The sequence below is a fragment of the Hirundo rustica genome, chromosome 3 (genome assembly GCF_015227805.2).
Source record: "Hirundo rustica isolate bHirRus1 chromosome 3, bHirRus1.pri.v3, whole genome shotgun sequence".
NCBI lineage: Eukaryota > Metazoa > Chordata > Aves > Passeriformes > Hirundinidae > Hirundo > Hirundo rustica.
In genome coordinates, this window is record NC_053452.1 from 64,405,641 (window position 1) to 64,421,920 (window position 16,280).

The following is a 16,280-nucleotide window of genomic DNA, read 5'->3' on the forward strand; positions in this document are numbered from 1 at the left end:
GAGAAGCATATGGAGTCAATCCCTCCTCTTATAAACTGGCATCATCCAGTGAAACCAATGAATGAGGCTGATAAGGTCTTCCTCAAAAAAATCTAAAGAAAACTTAAAAGAACACAAGAAAAAACATCTGATTTAAAGCTTAGGTGAAAACTTTGGATACAAGGATACTTTCTGATAATATTTATCCCATTCTCATACTAATACTAAAATCAAAGAAATTAGCTTTAAAAATATGATCATCTCTCTTGTGATAAGCATAATTTATTTTTTTTAAATTAAGAGTGTACAGTAATACTCATCCTGAACACTAGTCAGTTCCTCAGGCAGAAAACTAAAAAGCTGAATTAAAAATGCTTCTTTAAAATCTTTACAAGGTACTGTGCCAATGCTAAGCTGATTGAAAATTTGCTGGTGGGAAGCTGCACTCATAGAAAATCCAGTTCATCATGATAAAAATTGCTGTGAAAGCAAATTAACTTCAAAGGTTTGCCAGCTGGATGTAAGTGCTAAGATGGAGCCTTTTCCTTGGCTGCCAATGACTGAGCAGACAGGGTTTTCCGTTCTCATCTGGGGAAAGCTAAAGGGGAGCTGGAATAGCTGCAAACCTGGCCTTCAATTCCCGGTGAGGAAGCTTTGGCCATAAATTCCCAGGGCCTCCAAATCCCTAATGCCAAGGCAGGTGTGAAAATTGAACTGCACAAATCCTGACCTATGGTCTGTAAGCTCAGATGCCCAAATGCCTTGAAGAAGAAGGAGAAATAGTTTGTACTCAGTTTTAAACAGACGTTTATTGTCATGCTTTATCCCATTTAACAGCAATTCACAAATGAAGATATGTGAAAGGAAAAACATTTGTTTAAGTCTATAGCTCCTTCTCTTCTACCTACATCTCCCAAATAACTTTACAAATATTACTGAATATATTCTGAGAAATCACAGTGGGACAGAGCTACACTATAGAGCTATACTACAAAGTCCCATTGCAGAGGTGAGGAACCAAACCACAGCTCCTCTGCAAAGTTTATCACCACAGATATCTGCCCTGCTGGCTTAGGTGAGAAGAGGATGCAGGTCTCCATCTGGGTGCCTCAGGTTGACAGACACAGGCTAAACCTGACTGCTGAGACAGCTGCAATGTTGCCAGATGACATAAACAAGTTCTCTCCAGAGGTCTGTGCTACAGGTGCCATTAATTCCTCCTTATCTCCTTCATCCCCCCCCCCCCCCCCCCCCCAGTCGACCTTTCTTTCAAGGTGAGGCCATCCAATTCACCAAAAATTCAAGGAGATCTGGAAGAATGTCAGTGTGTCACATTGGGGGTAAAAAAATAAGTTAGAAAGAAATCAATTTTCAGTAGGATTTTGGTATAAAAGGATATTCTGTCAGGACAGTAAACTAATTTTAAAATGGTAAGCCAAATTAAACAAGACAGTTGTTGGAGATCTGCTAGATGCTTATGAGATTTGTTCTAAGTTAAGCACTTTTCATTGCCTTAGTCATGGTTTTTCATATGTTAAAAATCTTCTGCACAAACATATCATACTGACTGTGGGTTTAAACTGAGAGGAACAACCCATCAATTGTTGAATCCAAGTTAAATTTAATTTTTAATGAAATAGAGTTTATCTGTTTTATCTTAACTTTTCTATTTGTGTTTTAACAGAGTCTGTGCACTTTATACACTGAAGTCTTGGGACTTTCTGTCAGTCTTAGTACTAGCACAGTAAGTCTTCTTAGTATTTTTTATGTCCAGCAGCAAGGAACAAGGATTCCAGCAGATGCCGGAGGTATGCTAATGGAGAAAGAATGCTTAGAAGGTGAAGAAATTTTAGCATACTATTATATAGCTATAGATATAGATTTCAACATGTTTATTTTCTGCACTAGATCCCCTACTGTGTTAGTTCACCTAAAATGAAAGAATGTCAATCTGAAGCTTACATTGAAGTGTAATACTGTCTGGAAAGAGTTTCCAAGAACAAGTTAAATGAGAATAAAAATTATTTGAGAAAGAATTAAGAATCTGGTGAACTCACTGCTTTTCCACTTAATAACATGCTTGCCCAGGACAATCTGAAAAACTCCGCTCCAAACAGGCTGCTCCAAAAGGACTTGTCACAGGCCTTCTCTCTCTCTTTTTTTTTTTTTTCGTTACCCTTGGATGAAGTTATTTACTCTCACAACATCATTTTACAGCTGAAAGACTCTGCATTTCAGTTCCTTAATTCCATCCTTCTGTCTAAGACACCTTCTCTATTGTCTCATAATTCTTGTGTTATGTGCAAATCATATGTAAGTGTATTGCTCACCTTTCCTCTCCCCTGACTCTTTTTCTCAGTCCCATTTTCTCCATTAATTTTGTCAGTTACACAATTCTAGCTTCATAGCACTGGGGATTTTGGAGACTCTGGGAATTTATGGCCAAAATGACCTCATGGAAGTTTGAGTCCAGGTTTACAGCCATTCCAGCACCCCCTTCATATAGTTTCAGAACCTTTTAAAATTCTTATCCTAGCTCATTTCAACCAAGTTTCTTGCTATTTCCAACTTTCAATAAAATGGAGGGTTTCGTCAACACAAAATCCTTTAACTTTACTGTTTGGTTTTTTTTTTTTTTAATTTCCTATAGCAATATTAAGTTGTCTCCTGTTTCCACAAAAATATCTTCCTTTTAAACCACACTGTCCTTCCCAGTCTAAGCAGTGTTTTCCAGCCAAAATCATCTTCCTGGCTGAGACATCTGAAAATATTTTATTCTGCTTGGTCTGTTTCCAGAGTTTCTTTCCCTTTTGCATTGCATGCTGTCTCCTGAAACTGGGTTCCCAGCCTAGCATATCCTAACTTAATTTTAACGGCTTTATATATTGGTTTCTAGCATGTTTGTCTTTTCCTGATCCATTGCTAGGCCTGCCCCGTATGAGCTGCACTCTGACTTTTGCTGCCCTTTCTGTTGCCCTTTCTGCTATCACAGTTGTAATCTTTACCCTTTTCTTCCTACCACCCTGGCAAGCTTGGATCAGTTTCAGCCCTTCTAAGTCAATGACCTCACTGCTTCCATAGTTACTAGAGAGGTAACTAAGCTCTTCCTATACTTTATTCTGAATAGTAAAATGCAGCAAGCAATTACGCTGTACCCTCCTCAAAGAGAAGAATATCAGAATGCCAGAATGTTTACCAGACTTGAGTATTACAATTGGCACTGATTTTTGTCCTGGTTCTCCTCATATTTTCTCAGGCACGCAGTTACTGTGACTGATGGTTCAGATGCTGTAAATGTCCTGGCACCTACAGGCTGGTGGATACCAGGCAGTAGGCTATGAGATGGAGGAAGATAATAGCTATCATCACCCAGAAAGATAATTGGCCCAAATTTACCCTCTGCTCAGAGGCTCACTCCAGCTAGCACTGTTTCTCTAAAAAGTACTGTAGGCTGAGGTGAGATAGCAGCTTATTTCAAAGACAGTGCTGTGTACACAACCTGGATGGCACCTCAGAAATAATCAGCTGCACTGAGTTCACAACTCACATGGTAATAATCAAGGCCATGTTCTCTCACCAACACTGGTCTTTTTAAGAAAGGGGAAAAAACCCCAATTGTCTTCCTATATAACAGACTGAGCTACCTACAGCTTCATGAAGGAGGAAGGCGGCAAATGTCAACCTTATGCAATACCAGAAGACAATAGTACTTTTAACTCACCTTTTCATGGATTTGGGAGAGAGGTCCTTTTCTATATCCTTTGCAGGAGTGTTGTAGGAGTCCACATTGCATTCACTGTCATCATCGTATTCATGGTCAAGTAGTGTTCTTGCCCATGTCCCCATGTCATAGGGGGGCAGCATTCCTCCGAACTCTGAAGGCAGGATCTCGGGGTGTATGAGCTGATGCAGGCTGTTGAGGTTGTTACCATGCAGGAATATCTGTATGCATGCATGCAAGTAAAAACACAGAGGTATCACCAAAAAACATCAAAGCCCAAATGACATCATCATTACTAGGAGGATATTGTACAATTTAAACAATTTTGTACAATTTAAACGTTCTGGTTGTGTTGGGCTAACAGAGGTGCAGAGGAGGGCACACATCACCTCTGCCTTAAGCATGGTCATACTATGTTCATAAACCTGCAAAGTGATGAAAGCATAAATAACTTCAAATGTTTGTAGGGAAAGGGACTTAGGGAGGGTAAGAACTGGTGTCTGGTAGCTAGATGGACAGAATATTAGATAGACAAACTGCCTTGTTAATCTGTCAATTGCTCTCCCTGATTCTGTGTAAGTGAATAAATTAAGATTATAATAAATAAATAAAAATAATATTCACCATATACAACAAGGAATACATATTGACTTTCAGCAGGCAGCCATGAGTCCTATAAATAAGATATATTGTGCAGTGCAATGATATGAGTGATAGAAATTTCTTCCTTAATCTAGTCATACCAGTAACTGCCATTTATACTTGACAATGCATGAAGTAAGTAATAACAGTAAAATAATCCCTGTGACAACACTGAGGGAATAGCTGATGGACTATTTGATATTTTCCATCAATGTTTTGGTAGACTGATATTCATATCTACTTTACATTTATATATTTTTATATTAGTGTGATGTGATATGAATACTTGTACTTATGTTTAACTTTAGTGTTACCCTTCTGAGATCTTTCACGTTCCGCTTCACCTTGCAGGGACTCCTCTGGGCAGCTAGATCCTCAGCATGATTTATAAGAGTTAAATTCAAAAGGCAGAAAGACAAAGACCAAATATATGCTTGTCTTTTATTGATTTTTAGACCACCTTCCAGTCAGATGTGGACCCAGAAAAGTTCATATGACCGTGCAAAAGCAGTAATTTTCTTCCATCTCAGAAAGGAATTTATCCTTTTGTGAAAGAACATTTATTAATGGTGAAAGTTATTTGCTTTATGGTGCCTTTACAGCTAAGTGTTTCACTTCTTAGCAATTGTTTTTATATATGCTTAGTACTGCATTTATCTGACTATAACTATCAGTTGCAAATCTACATGACAAATTAAAATATACACAATAATTCAGGATAAAAACAATGGATAAATAATAAGTCTGAATAAAAAAAAATCTAAAGACTCTTGAGTTTGAGTTTTTCTTCCCCAGTTGTTTGTTCTGCATCTAATAATTTTTTTTAAAGCTGATTTTAAATTTTATGTGCTGGTCATAACTTTCACATTTTGACACTAAGTTTAAAACTGTAAATCAATATTTAACCACCTGACTACTTTTTATAGGTATTCAGTATTGACAAAAAACAGTTGTAAAAAGTCAGCATTTCTGAAAATATATGCCATTGATTCAGGTGTCTAAATAAAAATTTAGATGCTAACTGATAAGCCTCTGTGTTCAACTGCCTCGTCACTTATTTTTTAATGCTGTAACACTCCTATAAGCTGCACTTTACTCCCTAGTTCTGCATATGCAGGACTTGAGTTGAAAAGGCCTCAGACATATATGGCACTGCTATGTTCTTTGCAGAAGCTGCAGTCAACAGAGTGCAACTGAGTCCTGCAAAATGGGGCTTCATTTGCATATTTATAACAGATATTACATAAAAGGCTTTGTGATCTATAGTTCAAAATCGGTAAATACCAGAGGCCTCTCAAGCATAATCTGTCAGCGAAAACCAGCTCAACACCAAGGATCATTGTGGCCTTGCAGAATGTGTTCAAGGAGGAAAAAATACAGAGCTGTTTAGGGAGCTGATTTCGTTAAGGAAAAAAATCATCATGTTCTTTTTAGTGCCATTGTACATGATGTTGATTGTGTTTTCCTGGATGACAAAGTTCCTGTTACAGAAATAATATCATTCTATATGCTATCACCACCAAGCTCTAATTTAATTGCACTGATGCAAATGGTACAAAATCAGCAACATCTCGGAGGCTGCTCGTGCTTATGCACAGATGCATGCACACAAATTCCCTTTTATTGGCTTTCATTCAAATTAGTATTTGCAAACTAATACTACTAGATGCCAGCTGGGTATTTTAGCTCATGCTAATGTCAAGGAAATCACACTGGGAAAGGACTTCGTAGTCACTAACTCTGCTTTTAAAAGAAAGACACAAATAACTTTAACAGAAGTTAAATAGTATGGAATTGAATACAATCTTAATACAAACTTTAATGTTGGCAATATTTTTTATATAATCCCCAGGAGCAAGCATATGCTTACATTTTAAAAGACATTTAAGTGCACTGCTTGACTATATCCTTAAAGGATAATGTTGTATAAGTTTCTAAAACAGCTGAAGGTACCCTTTACGACACAGATATATTTAAACATTTTCCACCAATAGCAAGCTGATATCTCTTGCTAGTCTACTTTCTTAGAGTATGATGCATCTGCTGATGACAACTGCCAGGAAATGGACAATTAAAAAGAATACCCTTTTTCGTGTCTTCTCCTTTAGAAAGGGCCGGATAACTGTGTAGAGGGCATGGATATACCATGGCTGATTGACAAAATGTATTCCTCCAAACCGAGCTGGAAAACTGTCCTGTGTAACACAAAACAAACACACACAATTTGAGCCAATTCTTGACATGTGTAGTACATGCATCAGATACTTTTTTTTTTTCCTGAATGCCTTCATCTTAATAATAAACCCTTGACCAGAAGAAAGATTATTCAAAACTGTGTCCTCTCAGCTGAGTTCCAACCTTCCACACCAAGGAGCAAAAAACCTTGGACATACTAAGTGTGGAGAAAATTTGCTGAGGTGCTATTCAAATAAAGGCACAGCATTTCTAACCTCCAGAAATGCTTTAAACATTTATGTCCATAATACATCTATGCCATGTATTTTTCTCTTTTCCATTTCTATGGATTTTATTCATTTTTTAATAGTAACAGTCTCAACTCTTCCATTGTCATTGAAGACCACTAAAAGCGTCCCTTGTCTCCACCTTAAAAAGAAAGTGTAAATCTAAACTACTATTCAAAATGTCTCCAATATTATCTATATTTCATAAAACTGAGACTGCATTAAACATTATGCATAAACTGTTATGCAATATCCATGACAGTAATTCTTGTCACATAGTCAGAGGCCTTCTGGGAACTTAAATATAAGGACAGCATATCTGTATTGAAGCAACAGCTTTTCTTTTCTACTTGCTGAAAATCACAAGAGGCAGATAACTCACTAGGAAAAGATTCTGATATGCATTTTCAATTTCTAAGTCGAGAGAATATGCCAGAGGGTTTAGCGGTTTGAGGAGGGCAGCCACTCTGTCCTGCAATACAATTTCTAAGTTCCTTGTGTTGTCCTCATTTTGTCTTTGCCTGGTTGATCAAAACCACAAACATTGCAATAAGCAGCTTTTGTTTTTCCTAGAGTTGCACCATTGAGGAAGGAGGAAAGAGGTGTAAACAGATGCGGTTGATGCATGTCCCCTTTTGTTTCCATGGCTTATGTCAGAACTTTCTCAGTGAACATTCTCTTAGATATACAGACTTACTAAATTAATGGCCTCCATTTGAAGCTTAATTCAGCAGGTGACACAGCATAGGGAGCCATGGTAGTCACCTAGACCAAAAACAGGTTCCTCACAGCAGCAGCAGCAGATCCCCTTTGACCATACAGGTAACAAACATGGACATCTGAAAGGATGTTACCTCCTCCTCTTCCTCCTCCTATGTGGATGCAACAAAGGCAACTGCAGGCTGGGATCAAAGGCTCAAAAGGAGGTAATCAAAAGTTCTGACGTGGTGCTTTGTGCAAATAGAGCTATTTCGCCTCCTGTGGAGATGAGAGAGGAGGCCCTATAGAAGCACCCAGCAGCCTCTATGCAATCTGCAAAGCACCACTGGAAGCATAGGTACATGCAGCACACAACAACAAAATGGCCAAGAAAAGAATTATCAACTATTCCAGCCAATCAAGAACTGTCACAAAAGAAAGACAGAAACTGCAGGAAGGGAATCTTCCATTAATTATTTCCAGATAGGGATATACTTCAAAGTGAAACTGACTGCATATCCACAGAACCTCTTTAGTTCTGCAAATGTGTTTAGACCTGTGGGAACAATGGAGAACTTATCACTTACTCCACTCCAAGGATCCATTCACAGCCTGTGTCAGGCATGCCAAACCCAGGGGCTCTTTACAGCAAGGTACCTCTTGCCTTCAAATTGTAACAACTTGCTGGATTTTCCATCAAGGAGGCAGTACGTTGACAATGATTTACAGGGAGGATGACAACCACAACACATACCACTCATACCTGGCCGGCCAGAGCGCAACAGCCAATGCAATCAATGGTCTGTTTCCTATCTTCTCTCCAGAAACTTTTGATTAACAGCAACTTTGAAAGAAAACAATCCTATCAAAAGATTGCTGCAGGAGCTTCATTCTGCTAAATGCCCAATTCCTGTCAGCACTTAATAAATGTCAAACAGGATGGTTGATAATTTGACACATAATTCACACTGTTCAGTATTGTAAATCCCCAAACACCACACAGAGGACACAGCTATGTTGTGCAAAAGGTAGTAAATTATGTTTGTATCATAGTGATCCAACAAATCCATTAGGGAGGATAAATCACTGGATGACACCTTAACCTTTAGATACAGGAGACACAATTCATCTACAGAAGGTTGTGTTTATTTGGATTATGACGGCTGGCTCTCCAGCAAAGAAATCCGGTGCTCCATGCTGCGTACCATGCACAAAAGAACACACACTCAGAGCTGCAGAAATCTCAGCAGAGCTGAGAGTCACACAGAAACTGAGGACAATTTGGGAATAAGAAGATCTCAATAGGCAAACTGACATGTACAAACAGATTCAGAGCCAAGTGCCAAAGGCATTTGTATTCTAATGTGGTCTCAGAATGCTCTGTATCTTTTTAAAGATATAAAATTTCCAGCAGACAAAAGGATTATCCTTAAAAAGTACCACTTTGACACATCTACTATCTTCTGCATCTTGGAAACCATTTACATGGAGGATGATGAATATATGTGGAATGATCCACATAGAGAAGAAAAATTAGAAGATGCCGCTTGATCTTAAAAGCCGGCTTGTTTCAGTGTTTCTCAGAAATTCTGAAGCATTTTCTGAAACTAAAGAAAATGGGTATTTATCAGTCTCCGTGACAGAACTGAGGTGCCCAGATTCAGAAGCACTTCCTAAGGTGTAATTAGGACCCCAAAAAATTAGTGTCAAAAAAAGAGAAAGGGTGATTTGGTCAGAATGATCCTGCATTGTACACAGTGCTTAAACTAGCATTCAAAAGCTGCTGAAAGTAGATCCAAAAGCAGATCTCAAAAGCACCTACTGAAAAAAAAAAAAAAAAAGCAGAATAAGCAACTACTGGAGCAATCTGCTGGAGAAACAGGTGTCAGAAGGTTGTCTTGGTCTTCTCAGATGTACCTGATTTCCACATGGGGATTTGCCAGACAGATGGTTATCCTACACAAACAGCAGGTTGTTACCCTGGTTTTTCTGAGCCTTTTGATTTTCTTAAATAGAGTCAGATCTTTTTAGTTATTGTACAATATTAAGAGCAGTTTTCTACCTTTCCCACAGATGTAACATAAACAAATCCTTTGTTTTTCATTCTCTGTCCTTTGTTTGCATATTTCTAACCTGAAAACAATTGTAACTGACAATTGGTCTGGCCACTGAGGCTGAGGGGTGGAAACCCCAAAAAGCCAATCTTCTGCTAAACCCACAAATGTATAAAAAGTAAGAAATAAACAAAGGGGTCTCTTCTCTCCGCTCTCTCAGCTGGGAACTGGTTCTGAAAGACCTCTGCCTTGCGAAAATCTCTTGTCTGCGTGTGACTGCTTTGTGTGTCTCGGTGACAGCAGGTAGGAATTTCTTTCAAACCACTGACTCTTCTGAGGTTTTATGTAGATTAGGTTACAAGTATGGTGGCAGTCACAACTGCTTCTGCAGACATACTATACTTCAACAGATGAGCCTGTAACCCATGAATCACATGAATTCTAAGAGAAATCTCTTGCCAGAAAACAGTAAGAGAGATCAGCTGTAAAGTGAGCTGTGCTTCTGACTGCAAAAGTAATAAATCTGATGGGATATTACCAAACATATACACAGTGGGTGGATTTTTCTTCACATTCAATGTAACCTCTGTTTCAGCAGCAGAATGTAACTTTGCTCGTCTCTGATGAACACAGTTTGTGACATGGCCATGCCACAGACACAGACAAGCAGGCAGTTACTATCAGAGACCACAAGCCCAAGTGACAACTAGCAGTAGGCTGCCAAGGAAGATGCATGCCCCAACACTACTGTCTGCAGCACTGGGGGACTCCCAGTGCATCGGCAGTATCACAGAGTGACCCCTCCCTGGGTTTCCATCTCTTGAGAAATGGTTCTGTGGACTCACAGCACAGCAATTTTAACCTCTCTGCCAAACACAATTTATACAAACTATCTTTACAGGCTTCCTCTCCAAGGACTCAGCTGCTGTTGCCTGCTACCAGCCTTGGCACATGCTAAGAAGCCAAGGTTTCCACTTGCCAGACACCACATTCCACCCTGAGCTGGGCACAGCCATCACTTGAGTCCGCTCTCAAGAGGGGCTTCATAGAGGGTCCCCTGCTCCACTTTGGCCAGCAGGAACTCTTGCAGCACAGGTAGTAACAGCAAAACCAGTACATGACATTTTCAACAACACTTAGGAAAGCGCCAGCTTCCTCCTGAAAACCAATGTGAGCCTTCTTAATGGTGTCAGGACTGCTGTTATCATATCCTAAAAATGACCCACATTTTTTATCTTTACCAAATGCAAAACATCAAGGAACTTCTTAAAGCCCACAGCATTCTTCACTCCCTGAGCATTGTGTCTACATCTCAATCTCTGAAGTCTACTTTTAATGAAGCAGCCCTCCTAGCTGAACTCAGTACTGTAATCAAATTTGTTTGCACAGCTTTTAGAAGTGTAGTCTCAGAAACTGCTGAGACCACTGTGTGCCCAAAGGTGCCTTGGCAGCCCATTGTCATCAGAGCCTTAAAAGTATGCTGCACATCTACAGCAGACAGACTGTCTGGACACACCTTGCACATATTATGACCGAGAGAGTGTTTGGGTATGTGTGCTCTGGGGTTGTTTTTGAGGATTTGCTGTCCTTATGCGCAGTGAAACTGTTTGCGGACAGTCTAGAAACATCCTTCAAAGGACAGTCTAGACAAATATAATGAGTACACTCACACCCTTTACTTAAGGATCTGTGGATCCAGAGCACCTAGGTTCTCTGATGAATTCAGGCTGTAGCATCTTCAGACAACTAGAGGCAACAAAGTCAAAACTGCAACAGCTGTATCTTCATAACAAAAATTGCAAGTTCAAAGAAAGGATATAAAACCATTAATATCTTAACTGTGACTTAAGACTTAATGCTGAAGATAATACCTTAGTCCTCCTTTAGCTTTTCTGAAAAGTCAAGCACTTCAGGGAGAAAAAAAAAATTATTACGATGAACCAAAATAGTATCTTTTGTAATGGAAATTTCCACTAGAAAGAAACTGAAATATTCTGTCTGCTACAAAATGCATGTTAATTTTTAGCATGTTAAAGAGAAGACTATGGAAACTCGGGGAAAGAAAAGGCTCTGACTAGAAGGAATAGTTCACAAGCTTAGTAGTATCCAAGAGCTGAACTACCAGAGGATCCGAGAGTCACAGCCATCAACATCAGGAAATGGCACTCGTCTTGCTACCAAACTGTAACTTTCACCGAAGGTAGGAAAGAACAAGGCATTCCTAATACCAGACTTCCTGCCAGCATCCATACATGACATAAGCACTTGCAATGCCTCAAAACAAGCAAACTTTTATGTCAAGACTGATCACCGATGCTCAAACATGACTGGAAACCATACTGAGGACTGGATGATCACTGGAAAGTGAACCTTTGGCATCTAAAAGAGTTTAGGTTGGATTTTTGTAAGAAAACAGATGCTAAACACACTAGGGAGAATAAATAACAGGTGAGGAAAGAACCTTTCAAAACAAAGGACAATGATGACACCGAAACAGAGGAGAGAAAGCTGACCAGGAACACAACTAGATTGGAAGCTGGTAGACACCTTTGAATCACCAAACATGCAACAAGACTGGCAGGCAATAAACACCCTAACTCATTTTGAGAAAATTAGTAAATTCTGAAAAAGCTAAGCTTCAGGCTGTCTAACAACAGGAGACCTTCACTCTGTACCTCTCTGTTAAGGCTCTTTAAGATTCAGATCCATAAAAGAAGTCTCAGGTGGTGAAATTTTGCTTGACCCCTGGAACAGCTGCACTAGTGATTTCCCTTTGTAAGACTAAAATGTTTTCTCCTAGTCTGAGCTTTTAATTTTTATTATATAATGCTGAGCCATTTCCACGACAAACAAAAAGTGCCCAAATAAATTTTTGTTACTGTGTTCAACCAAACGCACAGTACCTAAAGGCAAATGAACATCATTCAGTGACATTCCTACAAAATAAGATTTAATTATCTAGAACTGGATGTTGTCATTTTGCTAAGAAGCTTCCAGTGAAGCAATTTGACTTTTGGCAGTCCTTTTCATTTCTATTAGTCATGTTCTCTTACAGCTCATATAGAACTATGTTAAGTTGAATGAAATGAGAAGAGAGATGGTATCCATCTAGTGAGAATATTGCTTTTTTTAACTGAAGTATTTGTTTTAATTTCAAGTAGTCTTCCACCTTTCATTTTAACATGCTACTCATAAAAATTATATATTGTTTAAATTAATTAGGTGGGATTTAAAACTAATTTGACCATATGTGTCTGCATGCTTATATATATTAAAATTTAAAACCTACATAGATTTTTTTTTTTTTTTGCTTTCACTGTTTGGATAAAGGGATTATATCACTCTCAATTTTTAATTAGGTGGACTTGATAAAAGAAGTATTTTGTGTAAAACCTTCATTTTAATTTGAAATTATTTCTTTGCAAATTACCTTCAATAGGTTTTTGGAGGTTTTTTTTAAGTATTAATTAGAAATTGTGAAATCCTTTTAGAAATTTTTCTTCATTTTGATGGGGATTTGGAGTTTTGAACACTGGTTCTTGGCCTACTTTTTTAGCTTAAACCTTGAAAAAGAAGGCTTTAATTTTAAAGAAGAAATGAAAAATGCTGTTTTTCAAGAACAATACTGTTTTCAACAATCAGCACTGCCTCTTTTCTAACACTTAATTTGGAATGTGAGATATTAAAAAGGGGGAAAGGAACCCAGAAATTTTTACAGCCTGATGCTCTTTTCCAAATAGGCAAAGCCAGAAAAAGAGTAGGACTGAGGGTGGAAATGGGTTTTTCTATTCTGTTTTCTACCCTGTGATGAAAATCATTCTTTACAATAGACAATTATTAGATGGTGATTTCTTCCATGGAAATTCCCATAAGGGAAAAAAAAAAAAAAAAAAAAAAAAAAAAAAAAAAAAAAAAAAAAAAGGGTCTGTTTTCCAGGCAGCTTGTGAATGTCTTATTAGATTAAAATTACAAACAAAGAGAAAAAAACACTATGCAAACTGCTGTGCATAAATACAGTAGCAATACTTTCATAATACTGGTGGAATAAAAATAACATGGAAAATCACTCTTTGTAAAGGATTCCATACTACAGTTCCTGAAGGCAGAAGTCTTTGGCCAGGAACCTCATAGCAAGAGCTGAAATGGCCACACCAGCATCTCAGCTTGTACCACCCCCGTCCTGAAGTCACCCTCTTTTTGTCAGTGAGACTGTCCAAACAGCCCCCAGTCTCTGCCAAACTGCTGACCACAGGATTACTGTCAGGATGCTTTTCATCATGCAGAAAGCTTCCCACAGGCCTGAGGTCATTTCAAAGAGGAGCATTAGTAGCTATCAGATACCAGCCCCCTTTCTTGTACCTGACCACTTTCAAATATGTGTAGATTAAACAACACCTGGGAATGAAGGGGTATTTTCGGATAATGTTAAGATGAGGTTTGAAAGAAACAAGGCAAGGCAGAAACCATAGAAATAAGATAAAACTGAGGAGCAGAGGAGATTAAATAAAAAAAAGTAATTGAGAGAGAGATATCAAGATACTAATATGATTCACAAGACAAAAAATATTCATCTTGTTCCCTCTCTAGCCACTTTTCAAAATTTTCACAGGAAGGTAGGGAAAGAGAAATATAAAGTATTTCTGCATGGAGGACCCGTGTTTTACAGTCACACGTCAAGACTGATTTTTCAGACCTAAACTCATATAGGGTAAATAAATATCAAATCTTATGTCTTCCATCTAATTTCACGTATCATTCGAGCTGACATTCTCCTAGGACCAGATCCAGCCTAAAGATTTTCAGTTCAGGATTGACTTCTGTCAAAATTTGCAAGAAATTAATCTGAAACTGTCCAGGCAATGGGGCGCACAGGTCTGCAGAGGGATAAGGTGAAGAAGATCCCACAGAGAGGCAAAATGCACGTTTTGAAATAGCACTGCATAGCTATCCAGTGCCAGTAAGTTACTGAGTGGGAAGATCCTATTTCTCCTACCATAATATTCATTTTTCTCCCCTGGAAATGGAGAACTTCTAAACTGGTGCCTACAATTTTATTATTCGAAGCTCCTCCAAAAACGTAACTCTCGGTTTCAGGCAAGATGCACTAAAATTGGATTAGGCCTTTGTAAGTTTCAATTTACAACAATACAATAAACTGAAAACTATAGTGTTTCAAGAGTTATTTCATGAGCCATGTGTTTCCTCATACCATGAGGAATCAATCTCCATCACTGTAAGCACTAAGAGCTGTAATCATTTTAGCCCTTCAATTTTAATCTATCACTGCATGCAAATGACAGTCCTGAGGATTGAACCGAACTGTACAATTGGAGCGATAGTGATTTAAGAAAAATCAGCTGAGGACAGCCACTGAGATCTAGAATGCAGCATAATTAAACTTTAAATTATTGAGGAAATTGAATATTGACTTGAGATCCATTACTAAGTATTATATTTTATTAAGGGTAGAGGTATCATGAACTATGCAGCATACTTAGTTTCAAGAGGTCAGTTCCCCACAGGACAAATCTATTCCCAGTTCCAAAAAAGTGTTCAAATTTCTTTGTCATAGTACAGAATGAAGATTTATTTCAGCCTTTCAGCTTTAAAGAAAACCTTAGTCTGAACTGCTCAGCTGCACTTTATCTTTACAAAGGTGCTTGAAAAGATATGATTTCCTACATGCTAGCTCCATTTCAGCTTCCCTCTTCTTTTGCACTCCTGAACGACTGCTGGTGGTGCACACATGCAATATATGTAGGAGTTCAGGGAATTTCAATATTGTTTGAGGGAGAACTGTCATTCAAGTTATTACTGTAGAGCACAATAAATCTCTGTTGTTGAATTCTAACTTCAGACATCAACCCCCTGCCTCTGTAAAGCCATATAAGCATGGCTGTCTCTGTACTAGACTCCATGGAGGAAATCTTCCAGTAAAAAACAGAGATTCACAACAACTGGGAAAATAAATAGTTGCAGGTTTTACCATTCATATCTAGGAGAAGGTTAATGTGTTTGCTGTGCTATCGGGATATGCCAGTAATGAAGAAATGTGATGGTAGGATCTCTCCTAAAATCACACTTTTGAAACTCTTGAAAATTCATGTGCAAGGAGTTGGGAGACCAAAACCAGAAATGCAGATATCTTTAATGCTAAGATAAAAGTGGAATCCATGTGAATGTATTTTCAGCAAGAGAAAACAACAGTAGCCTCAGTTCACATCACACAGATACCCACAGAGAAAAGAACTCAACTCTGAAACTGTCTGGAATGCAGGGTCCAGTGCTGGGCTTCCCAGTTCAAAGCAGAGACATACTGGACACAGTCTGGCAGAGGTCCAGGAAGATGACTCAGGGACTGGAACATCTCTCATATGGACAGAGACTGAGAGAGCTGGGAATGTCCAGCATGGAGGAGAGAGAAAACTCAGGGGTGTCTCAGCAATAAACACCTGAAGCGAGGGTATAAGAAGCTGGAGCCAGGCTCTTTTCAGTGGTGCCCAGCGACAGGATCGGAGGCCATGGCAACAAAATGAAACACTGAAAGGTCCTTCTGGACATAAGGAAACCATATAAGAGCACACACTTCTAAACAAGTTAGACACTGATGAAAAATATAAAATCACTAAGGTTAAATTGTATTTTTACCTGGTATTTTTCAAACCACTTACCAAAGCTATGCTATTTTTGAAATTCCTAACCAGCAGAAGTAACCAGTGCGAT

General features: G+C 38.5%; 1 protein-coding gene across 1 annotated transcript in view; it reads right to left on the reverse strand.

Annotated features, from left to right (window-relative positions):
• CLVS2 (clavesin 2) overlaps positions 1-16,280 on the reverse strand; it is a 56,777-nt gene that overhangs the window by 9,194 nt on the left and 31,303 nt on the right. The window contains exons 3-4 of the mRNA XM_040060057.2: positions 6,427-6,537; positions 3,701-3,921 (exon numbers count right to left, since the gene is read on the reverse strand). Of these exons, the coding sequence (XP_039915991.1) occupies positions 3,701-3,921; positions 6,427-6,537 (332 nt within the window). The remainder of the gene's footprint in view (positions 1-3,700; positions 3,922-6,426; positions 6,538-16,280) is intronic.